The 27,280-nt window shown below is 44.5% G+C and overlaps 1 protein-coding gene, 1 long non-coding RNA gene and 1 pseudogene across 5 annotated transcripts; 1 reads left to right on the forward strand and 2 right to left on the reverse strand.

Moving 5' to 3' along the window:
* LOC112219410 overlaps window positions 1–10,271 on the reverse strand; it is a 69,772-nt pseudogene extending 59,501 nt beyond the window's left edge.
* A 2,046-nt stretch (window positions 10,272–12,317) lies between these two features.
* Window positions 12,318–14,160, reverse strand: LOC121840193. Of its 2 annotated transcripts, XR_006079450.1 has the most exons (4): window positions 14,007–14,160; window positions 13,757–13,863; window positions 13,488–13,653; window positions 12,318–13,145 (listed from the first exon to the last, which is right to left on the reverse strand). It is a non-coding gene; the product is annotated as an uncharacterized LOC121840193 (long non-coding RNA). The 2 variants fall into 2 exon arrangements; XR_006079449.1 differs by having other exon boundaries at window positions 12,318–13,653.
* Window positions 14,161–19,362: 5,202 nt separating this feature from the next.
* Window positions 19,363–26,777, forward strand: gmcl1 (germ cell-less, spermatogenesis associated). 3 transcript variants are annotated; one of them, XM_024380625.2, is made up of 16 exons: window positions 19,363–19,738; window positions 21,366–21,555; window positions 21,866–21,989; window positions 22,091–22,187; window positions 22,856–22,953; window positions 23,112–23,224; window positions 23,319–23,384; window positions 23,656–23,712; window positions 23,797–23,881; window positions 23,991–24,081; window positions 24,202–24,342; window positions 24,440–24,509; window positions 24,986–25,061; window positions 25,186–25,331; window positions 25,519–25,606; window positions 25,744–26,777. In XM_024380625.2, the coding sequence occupies exons 2-16, from the start codon at window positions 21,380–21,382 to the stop codon at window positions 25,882–25,884; spliced, it is 1,569 nt and encodes a 522-aa protein (XP_024236393.1). In that variant the 5' UTR covers window positions 19,363–19,738; window positions 21,366–21,379; the 3' UTR covers window positions 25,885–26,777. The 3 variants fall into 3 exon arrangements, with proteins under 3 accessions (XP_024236393.1, XP_024236394.1, XP_024236395.1); XM_024380626.2 differs by lacking the exon at window positions 23,656–23,712 and having other exon boundaries at window positions 19,364–19,738; window positions 23,770–23,881; XM_024380627.2 differs by lacking the exon at window positions 23,656–23,712 and having other exon boundaries at window positions 19,364–19,738.
* Window positions 26,778–27,280: the final 503 nt, after the last annotated feature.

The raw sequence follows: 27,280 nt of genomic DNA on the forward strand, positions 1-27,280 counted from the left end.
TGCTGTCATTCAAACACATTCATTAATTTACTAATACATTCTCACACACACACACACAATACTCCTAGACCTCATCGTGGCCAACCTCGTCCTGATTTGTCTCTGGTTCCTTCATGGTGGAAAAGGCCACTTCACTGGTCAGCTGCTCCAGAGGAGGGAGGCCCACTGCCAGGTTACGCATAGCTATGGCTGTCATCAGAAACCTACAACACAGAGCTCATGGTACCCTCAAATATATGTTCCTTATATTTACAATCTATGACATGTACTCCTTCCTAAAATGCTAATGTCTACATGAAATAGAATTCAGTTTCCACATTTTTTAAACTTCATCTCCAGCACCATCTGAACATTAACCTCGACGGGATCGGTGCCCCCACGGCACGGTTGAGCTAACGTGATTAGCATAAGGTTGTAAGGAACAACAACAAAATAATCCCATGACATAAATGTATTAATAAACCAATTAGGCACATTTGGGCAGTCTTGATACAACATTTTGAACAGCTGTGCATTGGATCAGTCTAAAACTTTGCACATGCACTGCTGCTTTCTAGTGGCCAAAATCTAAATTGCGCATGGGCTGGAATAATACATTATGGACTTTCTCTTGCATTTCAACAAGGGTGCGAAAAAAACAAAACAACATTTTACCAGATCTAATGTGTTATTCTCCTACATTAATTTCACATTTCCACAAACTTCAAAGTGTTTCCTTTCAAATGGTATCAAGAATATGCATATCCTTGCTTCAGGTCCTGAGTTACAGGCAGTTAGAGTTGGGTATGTCATTTTAGGTGAAAATTGAAGAAAAGGGTCAGATCCTTAAGAGGTTTTAAGATACACTACATGGCCAAAAGCCGCCACACACAAGCCTAAGATCACCATGCCAAGCGTAAACTGGAGTGGTGTAAAGCTCGCAACCATTGGACTCTGGAGTAGTGGATGAGCATTCTCTGGAGTGATGAATCACGCTTTACCATCTGGCAGTCCGACGGACAAATCTGGGTTTGGCGGAAGCCAGGAGAACGCTACCTGCCCGAATGCATAGTGCCAACTGTATAGTTTGGTGGAGGAGGAATATGGTCTGGGGCTGTTTTTCATGGTTCAGGATAGGCCCCTTATTTCCAGTGAAGGGAAATATTAATACTGCAGCATACAATGACATTCTAAACAATTATGTGCCTCCAACTTTGTGACAACAGTTTGGGGAAGACTCTTTCCTGTTTCAGCATGACAATGCCCCCGTGCTCACTAATGCTCGTGGCTGAATGGAAGCAAGTCCCCGCAGTAATGTTCCAACATCTAGTGAAACGCCTTCCCAGAAGTGTGGAGGCTGTTATAGTAGCAAAGGGGGATCAACTCCATATTAATGCCCATGATTTTGTAATGAGATGTTCGACGAGCAGGTGGCCACATACTTTTGGTCATGTAATGTATGTGAAAATGGCACATTTCTATGTTTTGTAGTAAAAAAGATAAGTGACAACAAATTTGTAGACAATTATAGTTAAAATCATATGATGCATACCGATGATGTCATTGGAAACGCTTCTCTTTATCTTTTTTTACTACAAAACAAACGCGCCAAGCTGGTGCACAATACCAGTGGAAAGTGGAGGAATCGCATGGGTTTAAGAGAAGACAGGATAATGACTATAATCCTCATGGGGAAATTGTTTGTGGACAAGGACATTGAGACAAATACAGACATAAGTACGGGTTTTGGTAGTTGCAATGAAAACAAAACACTCACGTTTGCCGCAGCATCTAGTACTTTCACAGTAAATACGGTTCAGCCTTTCGAACATGTTGGCTTCCCTGTGCTTCTTCACTTCCTTAGTTCGTCACTGTCGGCATAGAAACAGCCGGACGACGGGATCCGTCACATTGACCTCTGACCCCTCATCGTTGTCTCCAGTGATGAGTGGCTGGAGCTCTGGAGGCAGGAGCTCTGGAGGCAGGAGCTCTGTTTCTGTGGGGGCAAGACAATGTGTTAGCTTAGCACAGTGTTTCCCAACCCTGGTCCTCCAGTACCCTCAACAGTACACATTTTATTATAACCCTGAACAAGCACACCTGATTCAACTTGTCAACTAATCATCAAGCCCTTAATGAGTTGAATGAGGTGTGTTTGTACAGGGCTACAACGAACATGTGTACTGTTGGGGGTACAGGATGACCAGGGTTGGGAAACACTGGCTTAGCACTTCCTTTGTGTTGCGTGCTAGTTCCTATTGTGTGTGTTAGTTCCATTTGTATGTACACTGCATACGGAAAGTATTTAGACCCCTTGACTTTTTCCACATTTTGTTACGTTAAGTCTTATTCTAAAATTGATTAAATAGTTTTTTTCCCCTCATCAATCTACACCCAATAACCCATCATAACAAAAGCAAAAACAGGTTTGTAGAAATTTTCGAAAATGTATAAAAAAAATTGAAAAAGATGACATTTACATAAGTATTCAGACCCTTTACTCAGTACTTTGTTCAAGCACCTTTGGCAGAGATTACAGCCTCGTGTCTTCTTGAGTATGACGCTACAAGCGTGGCACACCTGTATTTGGGGAGTTTGTACAATTCTTCTCTGCAGATCCTCTCAAGCGCTGTCAGGTTGTCATACTTCCGGCGCCGACAGAGATGGCCGCCTCGCTTCGCGTTCCTAGGAAAACTATGCAGTTTTTTTTTTTTTTACGTGTTATTTCTTACATTAGTACCCCAGGTCATCTTAGGTTTCATTACATACAGTCGAGAAGAACTACTGAATATAAGATCAGCGTCAACTCACCATCAGTACGACCAAGAATATGTTTTTCGCGACGCAGATCCTGTGTTCTGCCTTACAAACAGGACAACGGAGTGGATTCCATGCAGCGACCTAAAAAAATGACTCCGAAAAAGAGGGAAACGAAGCGGTCTTCTGGTCAGACTCGGGAGACGGGCACACCGTGCACCACTCCCTAGCATTCTTCTTGCCAATGTCCAGGCTCTTGACAACAAGGTTGATGAAATCCGAGCAAGGGTAGCATTCCAGAGGGACATCAGAGACTGTAACGTTCTTTGCTTCACGGAAACATGGCTCACTGGAGAGACGCTATCCGAGGCGGTGCAGCCAACGGGTTTCTCCACGCATCGCGCCGACAGAAACAAACATCTTTCTGGTAAGAAGAGGGGCGGGGGCGTATGCCTTATGGCTAACGTGACATGGTGTGATGAAAGAAACATACAGGAACTCAAATCCTTCTGTTCACCTGATTTAGAATTCCTCACAATCAAATGTAGACCGCATTATCTACCAAGAGAATTCTCTTAGATTATAATCACAGCCGTATATATCCCCCCAAGCAGACACATCGATGGCTCTGAATGAACTTTATTTAACTCTCTGCAAACTGGAAACTATTTATCCGGAGGCTGCATTCATTGTAGCTGGGGATTTTAACAAGGCTAATCTGAAAACAAGACTCCCTAAATTTTATCAGCATATCGATTGCGCAACCAGGGGTGGAAAGACCTTGGATCATTGTTACTCTAACTTCCGCGACGCATATAAGGCCCTGCCCCGCCCCCACTGACCACGACTCCATTTTGTTGATCCCTGCCTACAGACAGAAACTAAAACAAGAGGCTCCCACGCTGAGGTCTGTCCAACGCTGGTCCGACCAAGCTGACTCCACACTCCAAGACTGCTTCCATCACGTGGACTGGGACATGTTTCGTATTGCGTCATAACAACATTGACGAATACGCTGATTCGGTGTGCGAGTTCATTAGAACGTGCGTTGAAGATGTCGTTCCCATAGCAACGATTAAAACATTCCCTAACCAGAAACCGTGGATTGATGGCAGCATTCGCGTGAAACTGAAAGCGCGAACCACTGCTTTTAATCAGGGCAAGGTGTCTGGTAACATGACTGAATACAAACAGTGCAGCTATTCCCTCCGCAAGGCTATTAAACAAGCTAAGCGTCAGTACAGAGACAAAGTAGAATCTCAATTCAACGGCTCAGACACAAGAGGTATGTGGCAGGGTCTACAGTCAATCACGGACTACAGGAAGAAATCCAGCCCAGTCACGGACCAGGATGTCTTGCTCCCAGGCAGACTAAAATCACTTTTTTGCCCGCTTTGAGGACAATACAGTGCCACTGACACGGCCTGCAATGAAAACATGCGGTCTCTCCTTCACTGCAGCCGAGGTGAGTAAGACATTTAAACGTGTTAACCCTCGCAAGGCTGCAGGCCCAGACGGCATCCCCAGCCGCGCCCTCAGAGCATGCGCAGACCAGCTGGCCGGTGTGTTTATGGACATATTCAATCAATCCCTATACCAGTCTGCTGTTCCCACATGCTTCAAGAGGGCCACCATTGTTCCTGTTCCCAAGAAAGCTAAGGTAACTGAGCTAAACGACTACCGCCCGTAGCACTCACATCCGTCATCATGAAGTGCTTTGAGAGACTAGTCAAGGACCATATCACCTCCACCCTACCTGACACCCTAGACCCACTCCAATTTGCTTACCGCCCAAATAGGTCCACAGACGATGCAATCTCAACCACACTGCACACTGCCCTAACCCATCTGGACAAGAGGAATACCTATGTGAGAATGCTGTTCATCGACTACAGCTCGGCATTCAACACCATAGTACCCTCCAAGCTCGTCATCAAGCTCGAGACCCTGGGTCTCGACCCCGCCCTGTGCAACTGGGTACTGGACTTCCTGACGGGCCGCCCCCAGGTGGTGAGGGTAGGCAACAACATCTCCTCCCCGCTGATCCTCAACACTGGGGCCCCACAAGGGTGCGTTCTGATCCCTCTCCTGTACTCCCTGTTCACCCACGACTGCGTGGCCACGCACGCCTCCAACTCAATCATCAAGTTTGCGGACGACACAACAGTGGTAGGCTTGATTACCAACAACGACGAGACGGCCTACAGGGAGGAGGTGAGGGCCCTCGGAGTGTGGTGTCAGGAAAATAACCTCACACTCAACGTCAACAAAACTAAGGAGATGATTGTGGACTTCAGGAAACAGCAGAGGGAACGCCCCCCTATCCACATCGATGGAACAGTAGTGGAGAGGGTAGCAAGTTTTAAGTTCCTCGGCATACACATCACAGACAAACTGAATTGGTCCACTCACACAGACAGCATCGCCTCAGGAGGCTGAAGAAATTCGGCTTGTCACCAAAAGCACTCACAAACTTCTACAGATGCACAATCGAGAGCATCCTGGCGGGCTGTATCACCGCCTGGTACGGCAACTGCTCCGCCCTCAACCGTAAGGCTCTCCAGAGGGTAGTGAGGTCTGCACAACGCATCACCGGGGGCAAACTACCTGCCCTCCAGGACACCTACACCACCCGATGTTACAGGAAGGCCATAAAGATCATCAAGGACATCAACCACCCGAGCCACTGCCTGTTCACCCCGCTATCATCCAGAGGGCGAGGTCAGTACAGGTGCATCAAAGCTGGGACCGAGAGACTGAAAAACAGCTTCTATCTCAAGGCCATCAGACTGTTAAACAGCCACCACTAACATTGAGTGGCTGCTGCCAACACACTGACAATGACACTGACTCTACTCCAGCCACTTTAATAATGGGAATTGATGGGAAATGATGTAAATATATAAACAATGCTACCTTATATAATGTTACTTACCCTACATTATTCATCTCATATGCATACGTAGATACTGTACTCTATATCATTGACTGCATCCTTATGTAATACATGTATCACTAGCCACTTTAACTATGCCACTTGGTTTACATACTCATCTCATATGTATATACTGTACTCTATCAGCTACTGTATCTTGCCTATGCTGCTCTGTACCATCACTCATTCATATATCCTTATGTACATATTCTTTATCCCCTTACACTGTGTATAAGACAGTAGTTTTGGAATTGTTAGTTAGATTACTTGTTGGTTATTACTGCATTGTCGGAACTAGAAGCACAAGCATTTCGCTACACTCGCATTAACATCTGCTAACCATGTGTATGTGACAAAAAATTTGATTTGATTTGAGGTTGGATGGGGAGCGTTGCTGCACTGCTATTTTCAGCTCTCTCCAGAGATGTTTGATCGGGTTCAAGTCTGGGTTCTGGCTGGGCCACTCAAGGACATTGAGACTTGTCCCAAAGCCACTCCTGCGTTGTCTTGGCTGTGTGCTTAGGGTCGTTGTCCTGTTGGAAGGCGAACCTTTGCCCCAGTCTGAGGTCCTGAGTGCTCTGGAGCAGGGTTTCATCAAGGATCTCTCTGTACTGTGCTCCGTTTATCTTTCCCTCGATCCAGACTAGTCTCCCTGTCCCTGCCGCTGAAAAACATCCCCACAGCATGATGCTGCCACCACCATGCTTCACCGTAGAGAAGGTGCCAGGTTTCCTCCAGACGTGACGCTAGGCATTCAGGCCAAATAGTTAAATCTTGTTTCTCAAGGTCTGGGAGTCCTTTAGGTGCCTTTTGGCAAACTCCAAGCGGGCTGTCATGTGCCTTTTACTGTGGAGTGGCTTCCATCTGGCCACTCTACCATAAAGGCCTGATTGGTAAAGTGCTGCAGAGATGGTTGTCCTTCTGGAAGGTTCTCCCATCTCCACATAGGAACTCTGGAGCTCTGTCCGAGTGATCATCGGGTTCTTGGTCACCTCCCTGACCAAGGCCCTTCTCCCCCGATTGCTCAGTTTTGCCAGGTGGCCAGCTCTAGGAAGAGTCTTGGTGGTTCCAAACTTATTTCATTTAAGAATGATGGAGGCCGCTGTGTTCTTGGGCACCTTCAATGCTGCAGAAATGTTTTGCTACTCTTCCCCAGATCTGTGCCAAAACACAATCCTGTCTCGGAACTCTACGTACAATTCCTTCGACCTCATGGCTCAATTCAAAATCAAGTGAATTGACCACAGGTAGACTGTATACTTATGTAAATAAGGTATGTTTTTTATTTTTTAAAAAGGGGCAAAAATGTCACACAAACTGTTTTTGCTTTGTCGTTGTGAGGTAGCGTGTATATTTTTAAAGAACATTTATTGAATCAATTTCAGAATAAGGCTGTAACGTACAAAATGTGGAAAAAGCGAAGGGGTCTGAATACTTTCCGAATGCGCTGTATATTTAAGCCCTGACCTGTTCCGTTGCGGACCTGCTCCCGCAGTTCAAACAGCTTAGTGAAGTTCCTCTGTAGTGCTGCCTCTGTGGTGTTGCCGTAGATGTACATGTAGCAGGACGGCTCCTCAGCCCCAGCAGGAAGCTGCTCACACACACATACAATGAGTACTCCTAGCAACATCATGGCAACTGGAATGTGAAACTTATGTTTAGCAGTAAGTTCCACACCATTATAATGACTACAATACAGCTGTCATCCATTGAAGGGTGTTATTACAGGCTGGCTGAAGCAGGTATGGTGTCTCCTGACCCCTCCTGTCTCAGCCTCCAGTATTTATGCTGCAGTAGTTAATGTGTCGGGGGGCTAGGGTCAGTTTGTTATATCTGGAGTACCTCTCCTGTCCTATTCGGTGTCCTGTGTGAATCTAAGTGGGCGTTCTCTAATTCTCTCTTTCTCTCTCTCGGAGGACCTGAGCCCTAGGACCATGACCCAGGACTACCTGACATGATGACTCCTTGCTGTCCCCAGTCCACCTGGCCGTGCTGCTGCTCCAGTTTCAACTGTTCTGCCTTATTATTATTCGACCCATTTATGAACATTTGAACATCTTGGCCGTGTTCTGTTATAATCTCCACCCGGCACAGCCAGAAGAGGACTGGCCACCCCACATAGCCTGGTTCCTCTCTAGGTTTCTTCCTAGGTTTTGGCCTTTCTAGGGAGTTTTTCCTAGCCACCGTGCTTCTACACCTGCATTGCTTGCTGTTTGGGGTTTTAGGCTGTGTTTCTGTACAGCACTTTGAGATATCAGCTGATGTATGAAGGGCTATATAAATAAATTTGATTTGATTTATGGTGATGAAGGAGCATACCTGCTTCTGCTCTCCAGGCTGGAGCGTGTAGTTCTCCTTCTCATCCACTATCTCAACATTCAGCAGGCCCTGCAGCACCTGCACACTGGTGTTGCCCAGGTCCTCACTGACTTAGTTATCTAGGTGGAGACCTAGAGGCAAGACGAACCAACACATGCATGATTAGGATTGAAATGTACTTTGGGTGAGGAATCAGTAATCACCATGTTGGCCCTTTCCTATTCTTTCTATACACCAAGCCACTCGACTCCGTCATATCCTCACATGGTCTCTCCTATCATTACTATGAGGATGACACAACTACTTTTCTCCTTCTCCCCCCTTCTGACACCCAGGTGGCGACACCCATCTCTGCGTGCCTGGCAGATATCTCAGCTTGGATGCCGGCCCACCACCTCAAGCTCAACCTCGACAAGACGGAGCTGCTCTTCCACCCGGGGAAGGCCTGCCCGCTCAAAGACCTCTCCATCACGATTGACAACTCCACAGTGTCAGGCTCTCAGAGTGCAAAGAACCTTAGTGTGACCCTGGACAACACCCTGTCGTTCTCTACAAACATCAAAGCAGTGACTCGCTCCTAGCTTGTGCCATCAAAACCCCTGTAATTTATCCATAACGCTGCAGCCCTCCTGGTTTTCAACCTTCCCAAGTTCTCCCATGTCACCCCGCTCCTCCGCACACTCCACTGGCTTCCAGTCGAAACTTGCATCCATTACAAGACCATGGTGCTTACCAACAGAGCAGCAAGAGGAACTGCCACTCCCTACCTTCAGGCTATGCTCAAACCCTACACCACCGCTGGTCTCTTGGCCCTCCCATTCCTACAGTAGGGCAGCTCCCGCTCAGCCCCAGCCCAGTACAATCTCTTCTCTGTCCTGGCACCTCAATGGTGGAACCAGCTTCCCCGTGAAGCTATGACAGCTGAGTCCCTGCCGATCTTCTGAAGGCACCTCAAGCCCTACCTCTTCAAAGAGTATCTTAAATAATCCCCCTCCTTCCTCACCTTGAGTAAAAGTCTATTTACTATGCCTGTGATGTGGTTGTCCCACCTAGCTATCTTAAAATGAATGCACTAACTAAGTCGCTCTGGATGAGAGTCTGCTAAATGACTAAAATAGAATTACTCTCAATGGAAAACAATGAGGGAGAGGGGGAGACCCCGAACCTGGGAAGTCTGCGATGAAGACTCTGTCTGGTTGTCCAGAGTCCTCTATCTCCTGAAACTTTGTCCTCCAGGGAGAGAGGTCCACCAACAGAGGTGTGAGCCATGGATTTGGGTGTAATGGTGACCAGTCTGCCTTCACAATGTTCACACGGGGGTCAAAGATCCTAACTGAAGGGAAAGTGAATTCAAGACCAAACTGCGAAGAACATTTCTATCCATGTGGAAGATGTGAAAGATCACAAAAAGGCCATGTTGTACCGTTGTTGGAAGCGTTCATTGATGGACACCCAGTTGTCAAAGATCTCTGGGTCAGAGATGTTGTAGTGAGGCAGGTGGCGGCTCAGGCAGGTGGCATACTGCTTCAGCATGTCCCCATGGTCCTTCCACCGCCGACTCGGAGTGAACACCTACAGGTGCACCACAGAACTATTTCAGAACATGTAAATACGTACACACAAAACATGAACACCACATGAATGGGGTATACATAAGACATTCACAACACCTTTATGGAACCAGTCATAACACCTTCATGAGTATTGCAGTATGAGGTACTCAGATCCGCCTTCTCCCAGATACTGTCACAGAAAAGTTCATAATTAAATAAGATATACGCAATCAATATTTTCTAGAAAGGTGTTAAGTGAATGAATTAACATTATGAGCGACCTCCATTCCCAACGTGTTCTTATCTCTGAAGTCCTACTGTATGTAGGGCTGATGACTCTCTGTATGTAGTTCACTTAAAATCAGACCCAGAGTGCCATCACTGTTCAGAAGGGCTGTTGAATGGTTAATGAATCGACTTGAGCTTATACTCCTCAGTGTCACATCCCTCATGTTTTCTACTTTTGCTTTCTGACCTTTCCTATGACTCTATATTGGTGTTATGGTTCAGTGGCTCACCCCAGGGTTGAGGTATCCAACCTCTCCTGTTTTTCCATCTTGGTAGGTGATCTTGACATGCTGGTGGGAGCGAGAGTGAACCGTCATATTCCAGGAGTACCCATACAGGCCATTGGTCCAGTTGTTATAGCCAGAGGTCAAAAAGCAATATATATACACATTTGTGCACATCATTTTAGAGAAATAAGCATTTTGTGCATATGGAAAATGTCATAGATCTTTTATTTTAGCTCTTGAAACAACACATTACATGTTGCGTTTATATATATATTTTTTGACATCCCTGTTAGTAAGCATTTCTCATTTACCTAGGTATGCCACACCTGTCCGGTGAATGGATTATCATTATACAGGTGCACCTTGTGCTGGAGACAATAAAAGGCCACTATAAAATGTGCAGTTTTGTCACACAATACAATGCCACAGAAGTCTCAAGTTGAGGGAGTTTGCAATCAGCATGCTGACTATAGGAAAGTCCACCACAGCTGTTGCCAGAGATTTTAATGTTCATCATAACATTGTTTTAGAGAATTTGTCAGTGCGTCCAAACGCAGACCATGTGTAACCATGCCAGCCCAAGACCTCCACATCCAGCTTCTTTCACCTGCGAGATCATCTGAGACCAGATACCCAGACATCTGGTGACACTGAGAAGTATTTCTGTCTGTCTTTTTGTGGGGAAGAACTCATTCTGATTGGCTGAGACCTGGCTCCCAAATGGGTGGGCCTATGGCTGCGCCCACCCATGGCTGCACCCCTGCCCAGTCATGTAAAATCCATAGATTACGGCTTAATTTATTTATTTCAATTGACTGACTTTCTTATATGAACTGTAAATCAGGAAAATCGTTGAACTTGTTCCATTGTTGTGTTTATATTTTTGTTCAGTATATATCACACTGAACATACCAAACATTAGGAACACCTTCCTAATATTGAGTTGCACTCCCTGACACTTTTGCCCTCAGAACAGCCTCAATTCATTGGGGCATGGAATCTACAAGGTGTCAAAAGCATTCCGCAGACTATGAAATAACACAAAAAACAAAAAAAAATGTTCTTAGGTTTTGGCTGATTTCTTTTGATTTTCCCATGATGTCAAGCAGAGGCACTGAGTTTGAAAGTAGCCTTGAAATACATCCACAGGTACACCTCCAATTGATTCAAATGATGTCATGGCTTTAGAAGCTTCTGATAGGCTAATTGACATCATTTGAATCAATTGGAGGTGTACCTGTGGATGTATTTCAAGGCTACTTTCAAACTCAGTGCCTCTGCTTGACATCATGGGAAAATCAAAAGAAATCAGCCAAAACCTAAGAACATTTTTTTGTAGACCTCCACAAGTCTGGTTCATCCTTGGGAGCAATTTCCAAACACCTGAAGGGGTACCATGTTCATCTGTACAAACAATAGTACGCAAGTATAAACACAATGGGACCGCGCAGCCGTCATACCGCTCAGGAAGGAGACGCCTTCTGTCTCCTAGAGATGAATGTACTTTGGGGCAAAAAGTGCAAATCAATCCCAGAACAGCAGCAAAGGAACTTGTGAAGATGCTGGAGGAAACAGGTACAAAAGTATATCCACAGTAAAACGCGTCTTATATCAACATAACCTGAAAGGCCGCTCAGCAAGGAAGAAGCCACCGCTCCAAAACCGCCATAAAAAAGTCAGACTACGGTTTGCAACTGCACATGGGGACAAAGATTGTACTTTTTGGAGAAATGTCCTCTGGTCTGATGAAACAAAACATCTCAAGACATCAGTCAGGAAGTTGAAGCTTGGTTGCAAATGGGTCTTCCAAATGGACAATGACTCCAAGCATACTTCCAAAGTTGTGGCAAAATGGCTTAAGGACAACAAGGTCAAGGTACTGGAGTGGCTATCACAAAGCCCTGACCTCAATCCTATAGAAAATTTGTGGGCAGAACTGAAAAAGCAAGGAGGCCTACAAACCTGACTCAGTTACACCAGCTGTCAGGAGGAATGGGCCAAAATTCACTCAACTTATTGTGGGAAGCTTGTGGAAGACTACCCAAAACGTTTGACCCAAGTTTAAATTATTTAAGGTAATGCTACCAAAAACTAATTGAGTGCATGTAAACTTCTGACCCACTGGCGTAGTGATGAAATAAATAAAAGCTGAAATAAATAATTCCTTCTACCATTATTCTGACATTTCACATTCTTAAAATAAAGTGGTGATCGTAACACCTAAAACAGTGAATTTTTACTAGGATTAAATGTCAGGAATTGTGAAAAACTGACTTCAAATGTATTTGGCGAAGGTGTATGCAAACTTCTGACTTCAGCTGTATGTAAGGAATATTATAAGGGACAGTATAAGATCCCTTTCTACTACCCCTGAACAAGGCAGTTAACCCACTGTTCCTAGGTTGTCATTGACAAAATGAATTTGTTCTTAACTGACTTTCCTAGTTAAATACAGGTCAAATAAAAAAACAGAACTGCACTCCAGATCAGGACAGCAGAATGTATGGACCAGTTTTACTTCTACAAAGCCTCGTTCCACACCCCTCTGCAACTCCCATCGTTCTGCTGACTCAAGCTAGTCTACGCTACTGTTTGGTGCTGACGGATAGCAGTGTTGACACTGATTGAGCAATTATTCTGGTAACCCGTAGAGTTGGGAAATAACTTTAGCTGACAGTGGTACACTCAGTGACTCCCAACTGTGACAATCAAATCAGGGCTTTTTCTTAATTCAATACATGGAAAGGACTACAAGTTTATCACAAACTCATCCTCCATTTCTACAGGAGTAGTACCTGTGTGATGAAGTGAGAGTAAGGCAGGAAGAACTGTTCAGCTAGGTACAGAATGGTGAACAGAGTTGCCAGCTTGTGTTTAAACCGTGTTTTGGAGGCCTTGGGGGCAGGATGGATCCTGTAGAGGTGTTTTGGGTCTCTGGGTAAACACAGGGGATGCTGGGCTGTGGGGAAGGAGATGTGAGTGGCAGCACTGGCATGAGGAACTCTGGGAAGCGACTAAAGAAGTTCCTGGGCCAGTCGGGGTAGCAGAAGACAGGACTCATGGCCAGCATGGCGTAGGCAAACATACCTAGAGATAAAATAAAGGACAATGTGATCAATAGGGGATTATGGATCATTATAGAAAAGATAGCTTTGAAATGCTTTCTGGGACACAGGAGACTGCTTGCATTATGTTGCCCTCAAGGTTAGGCCGTCATTGTAAATAAGAATTTGTTCTTAACTGACTTGCCTAGTTAAATAAAAGGTTAAATAAAAAATACAAATAACTGATAAGGAAATACTTATCAATGCAATCATTTAATGACTAGGCTTAGTAATTACAAGCAGCCCTCACGGATTTTGTACTTTGAATTATAATATTTGATCATTCGTTACGATAACTAAATACAATTAATCAATGGGTTCTCACCGATGCTGTGAAGAGTTGGGAATTCATACAGTGAAAGTAACTGACAAAGAAAATGCCAAAAGGGCGTGTAGCGTCGAAAAACAGCAGATAGCCGACAGACAGATCCAGACGAAGACCACCTCCATGGACAAACAGTAGACTCACCGTTTCATTAGGCAGAATCATCCTGTGGGACAGACACACAGGATAAAACGCATACAATCTTGTGAGATTGGGGCAGTTTGATAAGCCGTGCAAAACATGACAGAGCAGGGCCCTGTTTAACTAACCTGAAAGGGTAAAAAAAGCCAATGGTGTGCCAAGTATGACATGAAATATTCCCCACCCAGTCTGCATCCAATTTCTTGATTCCAGCAATGAAGTGAACTATGAAAATCTGCCAAGGACATATATCAAGATATTCATTTTATAGGAGCATCCTAAAAGTTTATCACACATATGTAATTAGGCAGATACTCTTAATAGAGTAGTAATGAAGACAAGTTTCCATGGATTCAATATAATGAATTTCGCACAGACCTGAAACCTCAGAAGAGTACAGTTCCAAAGTGGCACTTGGGCATTGTTTTTCTTAGGATTACGTAATCCATCTATTGACCTGAAAATAATAATATACAGTACCAGTCAAAAGTTTGGACACACCTACTCATTCAAGGGTTTTTACTATTTTAACTATTTTCTTCATTGTAGAATAATAGTGAAGATATCAAAGCTATGAAATAACACATATGGAAAAAGGTGGCTACTTTTTGATGACAGCTTTGCACACTCTTGGCATTCTCTCAACCAACTTCACAAGGTAGTCACCTGGATTGCATTTCAATTAACAGGTGTGCCTTGTTAAGTTAATTAATGCTTTTAAGCCAATCAGTTGTGTCGTGACATGGTAGGGATGGTATACAGACGATAGCCCTATTTGGTAAAAGACCAAGTACATATTATGGCAAGAACAACTCAAATAAGCAAAGAGAAATGACAGTCCATCATTACTTTAAGTCATGAAAGTCAGTCAATCCGGAAAATGTCAAGAACTTTTAAAGTTTCTTCAAGTGCAGTCGCCAAATCCATCAAGTGTTACCAGCCTCAGAAATTGCAGCCTAAATAAATGCTTCACAGAGTTCAAGTAACAGACACATCTCAACATCAACTGTTCAGAGGAGACTGAGTGAATCAGGTCGAATTGCTGCATAAAAAACACTACTAAAGGACACCAATATGAAGAAAAGACTTGCTTGGGCCAAGAAACACAGGAGCAATGCACATTATTCCAAATGTGAGATTTTTGGTTCCAACTGACTCAGAGTAGGTGAACGGATGATCTCCGCATGTGTGGTTCCCACCGTGAAGTATGGAGGAGGAGGTGTGATGGGGTGGGGGTGCTTTGCTGGTGACACTGTCTGATTTATTTAGAATTCAAGGCACACTTAACCAGCGTGGCTACCACAGCATTTTGCTGAGATACGCCATCCCATCTGGAACTGCATCAGATGGCCTGGCCTCCAATCACCCGACCTCAACTGAAATTAGATGGTTTAGGATGAGTTGGACTGCAGAGTGAAGGAAAAGTAGCCAACAAGTGCTCAGCATATGTGGGAACTTCTTCAAGACTGTTGGAAAAGCATTCCTCATTTAGCTGGTTGAGAGAATGCAAAGTGTGCAAAGCTGTCATCAAGGCAAAGGGTGGCTTCTTTGAAGAATCTCAAATATATTTTTGTTTAACACTTTTTTGGTTGCAAAATAATTCCATATGTGTTATTTCATAGTTTTGATATCTTCACTATTATTCTACAATGTAGAAAATAATAAAGAACGAAAAACTCCTGAATTATTAGGTGTGTCCAAACTTTTGACTGGTACCGTATGTACATAAGTGTGCATACACTCACACACACACACACACACACACACACACACACACACACACACAGAGAGAGAAAGATACTGAAAAAAAAGAATGTCAATCAACCAAATATATTATACCTAACAGCTCTTTAGTACAATGGTTTCATAAGAGGTTAACTACTCACCAATATCTATTGGCATCCCATGAATGTCAGCTGGAAGCCAATGAGGCCGTAAAGGTAAGAGTGGTTGTTCCATGCTTTTTTGTCCAGGAAGAAGATGTACCAGTAGGTGGATATGAACATGAGACAGTAGAGGTGGTAGAAACAGCCCAGCATGATTCCCACAGCACCCATAAAGAAGACCCAAACATGGAAATTGAACATTGATGCTCTCATTAAAAGGCACACACACAAAGGGGATAGCATACAGTTGCTGTTCTAATCACTGAATCAGAACTTGACCTACTAAAGAGAATCATCACATAGACCAGGTACATATAATCAAGAGGCAGCGGCTGCAGGAAGTTGAAGAGAGGGAAGCGGCACACGGGAGCCCCATCCAGGTACTTGTAGTCCAGGTGGCTAAAGCATTCTCAGGCACAAATTAAAATGACAGATCCTGCAGCCCTTTTGACTCAGGATAACTAAGCTTAGTGAAAATGACTGACAGCTCACCAAACAGGAAGTGGAAGATGCCCAGAGAAGCAGGGTCAGTCGGGCGGTTTAGGAGATTCAAATCAAATTTTATTTGTCACATACACATGGTTAGCAGATGTTAATGCGAGTGTAGCGAAATGCTTGTGCTTCTAGTTCCGACAATGCAGTAATAACGAACAAGTAATCTAACTAACAATTCCAAAAAACTACTGTCTTATACACAGTGTAAGGGGATAAAGAATATGTACATAAGGATATATGAATGAGTGATGGTACAGAGCAGCATAGGCAAGATACAGTAGCTGATAGAGTACAGTATATACATATGAGATGAGTATGTAAACCAAGTGGCATAGTTAAAGTGGCTAGTGATACATGTATTACATAAGGATGCAGTCAATGATATAGAGTACAGTATCTACGTATGCATATGAGATGAATAATGTAGGGTAAGTAACATTATATAAGGTAGCATTGTTTAAAGTGGCTAGTGATATATTTACATCATTTCCCATCAATTCCCATTATTAAAGTGGCTGGAGTAGAGTCAGTGTCATTGACAGTGTGTTGGCAGTAGCCACTCAATGTTAGTGGTGGCTGTTTAACAGTCTGATGGCCTTGAGATAGAAGCTGTTTTTCAGTCTCTCGGTCCCAGCTTTGATGCACCTGTACTGACCTCGCCTTCTGGATGACAGCGGGGTGAACAGGCAGTGGCTCGGGTGGTTGATGTCCTTGATGATCTTTATGGCCTTCCTGTAGCATCGGGTGGTGTAGGTGTCCTGGAGGGCAGGTAGTTTGCCCCCGGTGATGCGTTGTGCAGACCTCACTACCCTCTGGAGAGCCTTACGGTTGAGGGCGGTGCAGTTGCCATACCAGGTGGTGATACAGCCCGCCAGGATGCTCTCGATTGTGCATCTGTAGAAGTTTGTGAGTGCTTTTGGTGACAAGCCGAATTTCTTCAGCCTCCTGAGGTTGAAGAGGCGCTGCTGCGCCTTCCTCACGATGCTGTCTGTGTGAGTGGACCAATTCAGTTTGTCTGTGATGTGTATGCCGAGGAACTTAAAACGCTACCCTCTCCACTACTGTTCCATCGATGTGGATGGGGGGGTGTTCCCTGCTGTTTCCTGAAGTCCACAATCATCTCCTTAGTTTTGTTGACGTTGAGTGTGAGGTTATTTTCCTGACACCACACTCAGAGGGCCCTCACCTCCTCCCTGTAGGCCGTCTCGTCGTTGTTGGTAATCAAGCCTACCACTGTTGTGTCGTCCGCAAACTTGATGATTGAGTTGGAGGCGTGCGTGGCCACGCAGTCGTGGGTGAACAGGGAGTACAGGAGAGGGCTCAGAACGCACCCTTGTGGGGCCCCAGTGTTGAGGATCAGCGGGGAGGAGATGTTGTTGCCTACACTCACCACCTGGGGGCGGCCCGTCAGGAAGTCCAGTACCCAGTTGCACAGGGCGGGGTCGAGACCCAGGGTCTCGAGCTTGATGACGAGCTTGGAGGGTACTATGGTGTTGAATGCCGAGCTGTAGTCGATGAACAGCATTCTCACATAGGTATTCCTCTTGTCCAGATGGGTTAGGGCAGTGTGCAGTGTGGTTGAGATTGCATCGTCTGTGGACCTATTTGGGCGGTAAGCAAATTGGAGTGGGTCTAGGGTGTCAGGTAGGGTGGAGGTGATATGGTCCTTGACTAGTCTCTCAAAGCACTTCATGATGACGGATGTGAGTGCTACGGGGCGGTAGTCGTTTAGCTCAGTTACCTTAGCTTTCTTGGGAACAGGAACAATGGTGGCCCTCTTGAAGCATGTGGGAACAGCAGACTGGTATAGGGATTGATTGAATATGTCCGTAAACACACCGGCCAGCTGGTCTGCGCATGCTCTGAGGGCGCGGCTGGGGATGCCGTCTGGGCCTGCAGCCTTGCGAGGGTTAACACGTTTAAATGTCTTACTCACTTCGGCTGCAGTGAAGGAGAGACCGCATGTTTTCGTTGCAGGCCGTGTCAGTGGCACTGTATTGTCCTCAAAGCGGGCAAAAAGTTATTTAGTCTGCCTGGGAGCAAGACATCCTGGTCCGTGACTGGGCTGGGTTTCTTCCTGTAGTCCGTGATTGACTGTAGACCCTGCCACATGCCTCTTGTGTCTGAGCAGTTGAATTGAGATTCTACTTTGTCTCTGTACTGGCGCTTAGCTTGTTTGATAGCCTTGCGGAGGGAATAGCTGCACTGTTTGTATTCTGTCATGTTACCAGACACCTTGCCCTGATTAAAAGCAGTGGTTCGCGCCTTCAGTTTCACACGAATGCTGCCATCAATCCACGGTTTCTGGTTAGGGAATGTTTTAATCGTTTTAATCGTTGCACACCAGGTGATGCCAGGAGGACAGGTCCTCCTTCTCAAACCCAAACAGATGCTTCATCCTGCTCTCACTTTCCACTACCATCTCTGCTGTTGGTGCCGTGTCCATGGTCCCTTCATCACTACTCCCAGAAGAGTCCCCCTGTTCTGAAGACTACTCAATGAAAGGAGCACCTAAGCCAATTCACACTTCATAAGAGAAACATCTTTACCCTACTGTTCACAAGAATGCAATACGTATGTGTTGTGTACTGTATGTAAATTCCACAATGCACTATAAACCATAAGACACAATTAATATAAATATAAACACTTAATTGTTTATCCTGATTATAAACTCATTGCGTATGTTGCACGTATAAGGATGTAATGCAACTCACTCACCGTAATTCACGTATTAACCAAGCTAAATCTCACCTTGCTATAAACAGTGTAACAATTTATTGAAAGCAGAGCTGCAAAGCAACAATTGTTACATACCTGCAGCAGCATTGTCGCACGCCCCTGCCTCCATACTTAACTCGGTTATGCAACCACAAAAAACACTAGATATATGGACAGAGATGTCAACCTGGCAGAAGAAGGTACCTCCTTTTCCTAGGGAGTTTTTTTCAACACAAGTAAACAGTTGGGTACGTGTCAGCCCGTGTTCAAAGAAAGGCTGTCTGGAAAATCGACTGGGAACCTGAAACCGTGCTCAGCGTCTATTGTTTTTTTTTTCACGAGACACATCTACTACTGCTAGTGGGGATCTGGAAATTATATGACGACAGCGGTTGGGATGAGAATGGTCTTTGTAGATGGTTAATAAAACAAATCTAAATTACCTCCTGAAATAACATTGCATTGTTTCTGTGAGTGGTCATTGGTCACCTACACGTTTTTTAAATATATAAATCTGGTTGAACAATAATCCAATATAAACATATTCCCACACTAGCTAGCAACAGTTAGCCTGTCCAAATCTGCATATCACCTATAGATGGCAATAATGCGCCGAAGCGTGTGAGGCACATCATAGTTAGCAGGCTAGAAGAAGACAAATTGTGAGCCTGTGGTATCTGCATCGTTTTACCTATGGAAAATAGGAAGACAATTTGACAATGGTTCTTGAAATATCATTTTAAACATTACTAATGATGTTCAGGCTATTGGTAGATCGTATTTGGCCGGATTAACTAGCTCCGCAATATCTGGTGCTAAATTACCTCTTTGTCCCAATTTTTTTTTAGCTGAGAAGGCTTGTTGTTTAAATGCTGTACTAGCTAACAGTGGATAAATTACGTCTGTGACCTGTCACAGCTGAGCTGGCTAGCAACATAGCTAGGCGTGTTTAAATTAATTGTCAACAAAGCTTGCTAGACGACGGGTTTGCCTTGTTATATATATCAGGTAAGTTAAGTTTCTGTATATTGTAAATTATCTAGCTATTACATTTATTAGCTACCCGGTCGTACGCTAAAGTAGCTAGCTGTGTTGTGTAGGTAGCTAGCTAAGGAGCTGTGGCAACAACAAAAACAATGATAGCTGGACACAGTGCCTGAGGTTGTTAGCTAGCTACCGCAGTTAGCTACCGCAGTATTGTTGATGTCAGAGGACAGGGCTTAATTATGTTTATCATTTATGCTTTCGAAATACTTTTGTATATATAGTGTATGTGGACACCCCTTCATATTACTGGATTAGGCTATTTCAACCACATCCGTTGCTGGCAAGTGTATACAATCGAGCACAAAGCCATGCAATCACCATAGACAAACATTGGCAGTAGAATGGCCTTACTGAAGAAATAAGTGACATTCAACGTATTTCTGTCATAGGATGTCACCTTTCCAACAAGTCAATTAGGCAAATTCCTGCCCTGCTAGAGCTGCCAATGTCAACTGTAAATGCTGTTATTTAAGTGTAAACGTCTAGGAGCAACAATAGCTCAGCCACGAAGTGGTAGGCCACACAAGCTCACAGAACGGGACCACCGAGTACTGAAGCGTGTAGCGAGTAAAAATTGTCTGTCCTCGGTTGCAACACTCACTACCAAGTTCCAAACTGCATCTGGAAGCAACATCAGCACAATAACTGTTCGTTAGGAGCTTCATGAAATGGATTTCCATGGCCGAGCAGCCGCATACAAGCCTAAGATTACCATGCGCAATGCCAAGCGTCGGCTGAAGTGGTGTAAAGCTAGCCGCCAGTAGATTCGAGCAGTGAAACGTGTTCTCTGGAGGGATGAATCACGCTTCACCATCTGGCAGTCCAACGGACAAATCTGGGTTTGGCGGATGCCAGGAAAATGCTACCTGCCACAATGCATAGTACCAACTGTAAAGTTTGATGGAGGAGGAATAACGGTCTGGGGCTGTTTTTCATGGTTTGGGCTAAACCCCTTAGGTCCAGTGAAGGGAAATCTTAACACTACAGCATACAATGACATTCTAGACTATTCTTTTCTTCCAACTTTGTGGCAACAGTTTGGGAGAAGGCCATTCCTGTTTCAGCATGACAATGCCCCAGTGCACAAAGCAAGGTCCATACAGAAATGGTTTGTTGATATCGGTGTGGAAGAACTTGACTGGCCTGCACAGAGCCCTGACCTCAACCCCATTGAACACCTTTGGGATGAATTGGAACGCCGACTGCGAGCCAGGCCTAATCGCCCAACATCTGTGCACAACCTAATTAATGCTCTTGTGGCTGAATGGAAGCAAGTCCCTGCAGCAATGTCCCAACATCTAGTGGAAAGCCTTCCTAAAAGAGTGGATGCTGTTATAGCAGCAAAGGGGGGTCCAACTCCATATGAATGCCCATGATTTTGGAATGAGATGTTCGACGAGCAGGTGTCCACATACTTTTGGTCATGTGGTGTATATAAATAACTGCGAAAGTTCTCCAGGTCTGAACCTAGATAACTTTAAGAAATAGTTACTCATCAACAAAAAAGTGACCTAATCTAGTTTACCCCTGAGTAGGGAAGCTCGTGAATTACAATGCATCCATGCTGACGGTCTTGTTTTGAGTGTAGTGTGCAGGGGAGAGATGGGCACCCTGGGCAGCCGCATGCAGGCCTCCTCCCAGGATCTGGAGGAAGCAGTTGAGACTGCATGTGCCAGTGGCAAGCATGGATGCGAGTGCAGAAAGAGGAAACGGACTGCACACTGTGACTGTGACAGTGAGCCTGATGAGGAAGATGCCTTACTGGACACACCACGGAGGTGAGAAGAGCCACACACAACTTCATGAACACAGGTGACACACACACACACAGCAAAACAGAGTAAGAGAAAAACACACTAAAGGTCTATACAAACGGAGCCCCGTTTGCGGCACGCTCTACATAGTTCCACGTACATGTGTGCGGCAGAATTTTTGGAACGCAACGCAGTCTACTCTGTTTGCATAGACTGTGTAGAGAGCCCTTCACAGCACAGGCGAGGTATTCACACATCTTTCATGTCTTTCATATGGCCAGCCTGTTTCTAACCTTGACCTGCCCTCTGCTGGTTTGTTTTGGAATTGTAACAGGAAGAAGCTAAAGAGCACTTCTAAGTACATCTATCAGACCTTGTTCCTGAACGGCGAGAACAGTGACATCCGCATCTGTGCCCTTGGGCAGGAGTGGAACCTGCACAAAGTCTACCTGTGCCAGGTTAGTTCACTGTTCTGTGTACACTGCACACTGAAGTTTCAACAAAGCCAATGCCTGTGACTCATTCCACTCCCTCTCTCCTCCGTGTTTTAATTATGTAGTCGGGGTATTTCTCCAGCATGTTCAGTGGATCCTGGAAGGAGTCCAACATGATGGTCATACCGTTAGAGATCCCAGACCAGAACATCGACACAGAGGGTGAGGACTTAAGTCACTGTCAGGCAGTGTTGTTGTCGTCGAGTCACTAAACCTTGAGTCCATGTCGAGTCTAGAGGTCCCTATGACTGGAGTCCGAGTCATCAATGGTCGAGTCACGAGTTAAAACTCGATACTAGTATTGTTTTCAATTTCTTAAAGCACTTTGTGTTTCTTAACCAGGCAAAGCTAAACAGTTGACTGGTGCTTACGGGGAAGCAAGACAGTCGTTTGCGCGATGTGTCGCTTAGCCAATGATCGAAGCGGAGCCTGCTGCTTGTCTGCCCACAATCATCACTTGCTGCCCTGCAGCTCACCAGCTGATGTCGACTGCGTGTGCCGGGTGTGGCGCATCCTTCCCACTGCTAGAGAACAGACCCCTTGCAGATATGTGCACCCAATGCTGCTAAAATTCTGCTTATCATAGTAGCCAGTCCAAGTGCAAATACAAGTCACGTGAAAGGAGAATCCCAGTCACTAATGGTTGAGTCACAAGTCATGAAAATCGGGACTCGAGTCGGACTCGAGTACTACAATACTTCTGTCAGGAATAAAATACTACAAATCGCTTTGTTTATGTCACTGAACTTCTTTTTTGCAGTTACTATACACATTTGTCGTGTGTGTGTGTGTGTGTGTGTGTGTGTGTGTGTGTGTGTGTGTGTTTTTAGCTCTGCAGGTAGTGTTTGGATCTCTGTACCGGGATGATGTTCTGATCAAGCCCAGCAGGGTGGTCAGTATCCTAGCAGCAGCTTGTATGCTCCAACTGGTCAGTAGATGGTCATTATCACACTTCAGTATATTTTACATGGAATGTAACTGTATACAATGTAGTGATGATGGTGATATGTGTGAGTTGAAAGTTGCTGGAATGGAATTTTCTGAATGAAAATAGATAATCAAAGCCATGCCTTTGTGTCTTTGCAGGATGGTCTGATCCAGCAATGTGGCGAGACAATGAAAGAGAACGTCAGTGTCAAGACTGTGTGTGGCTATTACTCCTCTGCCAGCATCTACGGCCTGGACTCTGTTATGAAGAAGTAAGCCCCATCATTACACTCCTATTGAATAATATTACACATTTTAATTATTTTAGTCTCGCTCTACATGCTTATGCTTGTGTGTCTCCTGCAGGTGTCAGGAATGGCTCCTCAATAACCTCATGACCCATCAGAATGTTGACCTGATGAAGGAGCTAGGGTGCGTCTCTTTAATGTTTTCATATTTTTCCCTAAGGCTTATACACTATATATACAAAAGTATGTGGACCCTTCAAATTAGTGGATTCGGCTATTTCAGCCATACCTGTTGCTGACAGGTGTATAAAATTGAGCACACAGCCATGCAATCTCCATAGACAAACATTTGCAGTAGAATGGCCTTACTGCAGCGCTCAGTGACTTTCAACGTGGCACCGTCATAGGATGACACCTTCCCAACAAGTCAGTTCATCAAATTTGTGCCCTGCTAGAGCTACCCTGGTCAACTGTAAGTCACTACCGAGTTCCAAGCTGCCTCTGGAAGCAACGTAAGCACAAGAACTGTTGTACATACTGGTAATAGAGGCTACGTGTTGTGTGGTCAGTGAGCAGGGTGTGTGCTGTATCTGCAGAGCGGACGTGATGGAACCGCTGATCCAGTCGTCTGACCTCTTCGTCATGCAGGTGGAGATGGACGTTTACACAGCCCTGAAAAAGGTACTACTGCAGCCTTTTGGGCTGTCTACTGTAAGGAAGACCGTTGATTTATCTCCCCATTCTTTCCTTCTCATTCATACCCTCTCTTTGTAACTCTGCCTTTCCTCAGTGGATGTTCTTGCAGCTCAATCCATCCTGGGACGGTCCCATCAAGCAACTGCTGGCTGACGCTGACACCTGGCTTTGCAAACGTAGAACTGGTACGTTCTGTTCCACAGTGCATGTCACAGCGAGCTACAAGCCTATCTGAACAAGGGGTTGTAGAATAGACAGACGCTGGCTGACCAGTCTTTTCTAATGAACCTTGTATGCTGTTGCAGAGTTGGGAGAGGAGGAGCCCTTCTTAAAAACAGAGGACGGCGCTCCCTTTACTCCCGTCTTCAGACATGTGCGCCTTCAATACATTATCAACGACCTGGCGTCTGCACGCATCCTGGAGAGAGACAATATTCTCCCACCCGGTAAGGTTGATGATTGGCTAGTGGTTTATGTTTCACATTCACTTAACTGTTTTTGTAGTAATTTTTGATCTACTCTGTACAACGCCTTATACCACAGATTGGCTGACTTCCGTGTACAAGAGCCAGTGGTTTGCCATGCTACGGACGGAGCACGACAATGACAATGGGTGAGAACTGGAGCTCCAAACCAGCAACATCGCACCATGACAACATTAATGCCAATCTGCCACTTTCAGTTACTGAAAATATATTTCCGCTAGAATAGAGCTCGCCAGCTTGTAGTCCTAAAACCCGGAAATGAGTTACCTCTGGTTCGTTCGGCCGTCCCTATGGCGGAAATTAATGGGGAAAGAATAGGGTTTTGGAATAAACTGAGATAATCAGAGCTTTATTCATTATGACCTTTATGTGCTTTGTTTTTTTATTACATAAATGCTTCAAAATTCACAAAAAGTGACGTTAGCTGACGAAGATAATTTCACAGAACAAAACATATACCACAGACCTTATTTTCCACGTTTAACCAAAAAAAAACATTAATATTAATTTCTACGTAGGCATTGTCCAATGAACCATGGCAGAGTTGGTGCCTACAAAAAGACGCCATTACTATTTCTTTCTCTAGTAAGACGTGTGTTTGTAGTCCACAGGATGCCAACAAGGAGGAGTTTGAGTCAAGCAGTATGAGGTGTGGCAGGAAACTGACCAAAGATGGAGATGTGAGTCAAACCATTAGTCTCTGTGTAATAAGGAAATCATTTATGATTTATTCTGAATCATATAATAAGCACTTAAAAGCAAAGATAAAATAACAGGGTGTTTTAACTTTTTATTCTTGCTTAGTACTGTTGGCGGTGGACAGGTTTCAACTTTGGCTTTGACCTGCTAGTGACCTACACCAACCGCTTCATAGTGTTCAAGAGAAATACACTGAGCCAGCCATGTGGGGGAGCTGTGAGTCTGCAGCCTCGGAGGCATCTAGCATACAGGTTAGTGTTCCACGCTGCAGACAGGACCTAGGCTGTGATCAGCACAACACTCATAGGACAGCTACAGATTTCAAAGGTTGGCAATGCATTGTGTGTGTAGTAGTAATGGTATAATTATGTTCTGTGATTTACCTGTGCTCTATCAGGACTAGCCCTCACCTGTCATTCACTGTTCGTCTATGTTCAGGTTACGCCTGGCCTCCTTTGATAACAGTGGGAAGCTGGTGTGTAGTCGATCCACTGGTTACCAGCTTCTCACCCTGGAGAAAGACCAGGTCAGTCAGACCACACACAATCCACGTTCTGAAACTTTCCTCCCCTCTTGAAATGAACACCTTGGTCTTAAGTATTGCCTGAAACGGATGAAACAATTATGGCTGTAACTTACATTCTGTTCCTGTTTCTTTTCCAGGAGTATGTGGTGATGAACCTAGACAGTCGGCTCTTGTCGTTCCCCCTCTACGTGTGCTGTAACTTCCAGTACACATCTCCTCATATGGACCGCCGTCCTGATGCCCCTGAACCAGAGAGCAGTGCCCGCAGTGTATCCTGATATCAGCTCCACACCCTCAACCAGTCCCCTCTCTGACCACAGGCTGTGGCCCACAGCTTCTACCCCACACAACCCTGGCATCTGCATGCTCTTTAGCCCAATCTATTGTGTTTTGGGGTACGTTGTTTTTCAAAAATATTAATTGTTCTTTAGTTGTCATGGTTAATATTTGATTTCATTCATTTGATATGCCTTTTTATATTATTTATTTGGCTTTTTTTTAATTAAAGAAGAAAAAAAACGTACACTGCCAATGAATAGTCCACACCAGTGGGCTGTGGTGCTATCAGAAGTGTGACCATGGTCATCTCTCACAGGGAATTATCAGTTACTAGTTCTGTACATCCATTACTATCCTCTTATGTAATTACTAACACATACAGTATTGCTAATTGAGTATGTTGGCCACTAGTGAGTCTGAATTAGATGTGAATTTCAAACACCTATGGCAGAATATGGTGCTGCTTTTAAACTTTCAAAATTACTTTAATTTCTAGTCTACATTTTGGATAATTGTAATATACCTGCCTTAATGTATTGTAAGATGTTGGGCAAATTGATTTATTTTGGACCAAAGTGGCATGGCAGTCTTTGACAAAATTGTTTACTGATCTGTCAGTTTCCTCAACAGTGGGGTCTTACCTTTACACTTTGCAGTCATTCATATCGTACTATTCGTATTGCTGCAATGTCGAAGGAACCTGCAAGTAAGCATTTTGTTGGACAGTGTATACCATGTGTATCCTGTACATATGACTAACTTGTGCTGTAATATCCTCACTGAAATGCTGTCAATTAGTTCACCATTAGTGTCTGTGCATACATTTGTACATTATACAGGTTTCACTATGCTGTACATGCTTAGTTATTAAAACTGGTGTTTTCAAAAGCTGTATAAGGTGTGTTGCATTACTATTCACACTCTGATGAATTGCCAAAAGACACAGCTAGAATAAGAATTTCAGGCTGAAAGATATTACCAATGCAATTCCACCCTTTTTACCATTGTTTACATTTTTATATAAAAACTGATGGAGGGAGAATCACAGAACGGGTTGCAGATATTAAGAAGACAGTCACTGAGGCAGAATAAAGACAATCATACAACAGCTAGGTTATCAGGAAATGTAATAAATTACCCTCACACAGTTCACATATAGCAGTATTTTGATGTTAGACAATTCTGTAATGTCACAGGCCTGCTGAGAACATTCATCTGGCATGTCTCTGGTCTAAGTTAAACCAATAAACAGTAAGTGCTCCACACAGAAACATGTAGGCCAACAAGTTTGCAAGGGATCTGTAGTTTCTTCTGACTGAGCAGCGGTATATCCCCACCCCCCTCGCTGACATGGACTCAAATCTCACCCTTGCAAGCTGTAAACCCCACATGTCC

The sequence above is a fragment of the Oncorhynchus tshawytscha genome, linkage group LG20, assembly GCF_018296145.1.
Source record: "Oncorhynchus tshawytscha isolate Ot180627B linkage group LG20, Otsh_v2.0, whole genome shotgun sequence".
NCBI lineage: Eukaryota > Metazoa > Chordata > Actinopteri > Salmoniformes > Salmonidae > Oncorhynchus > Oncorhynchus tshawytscha.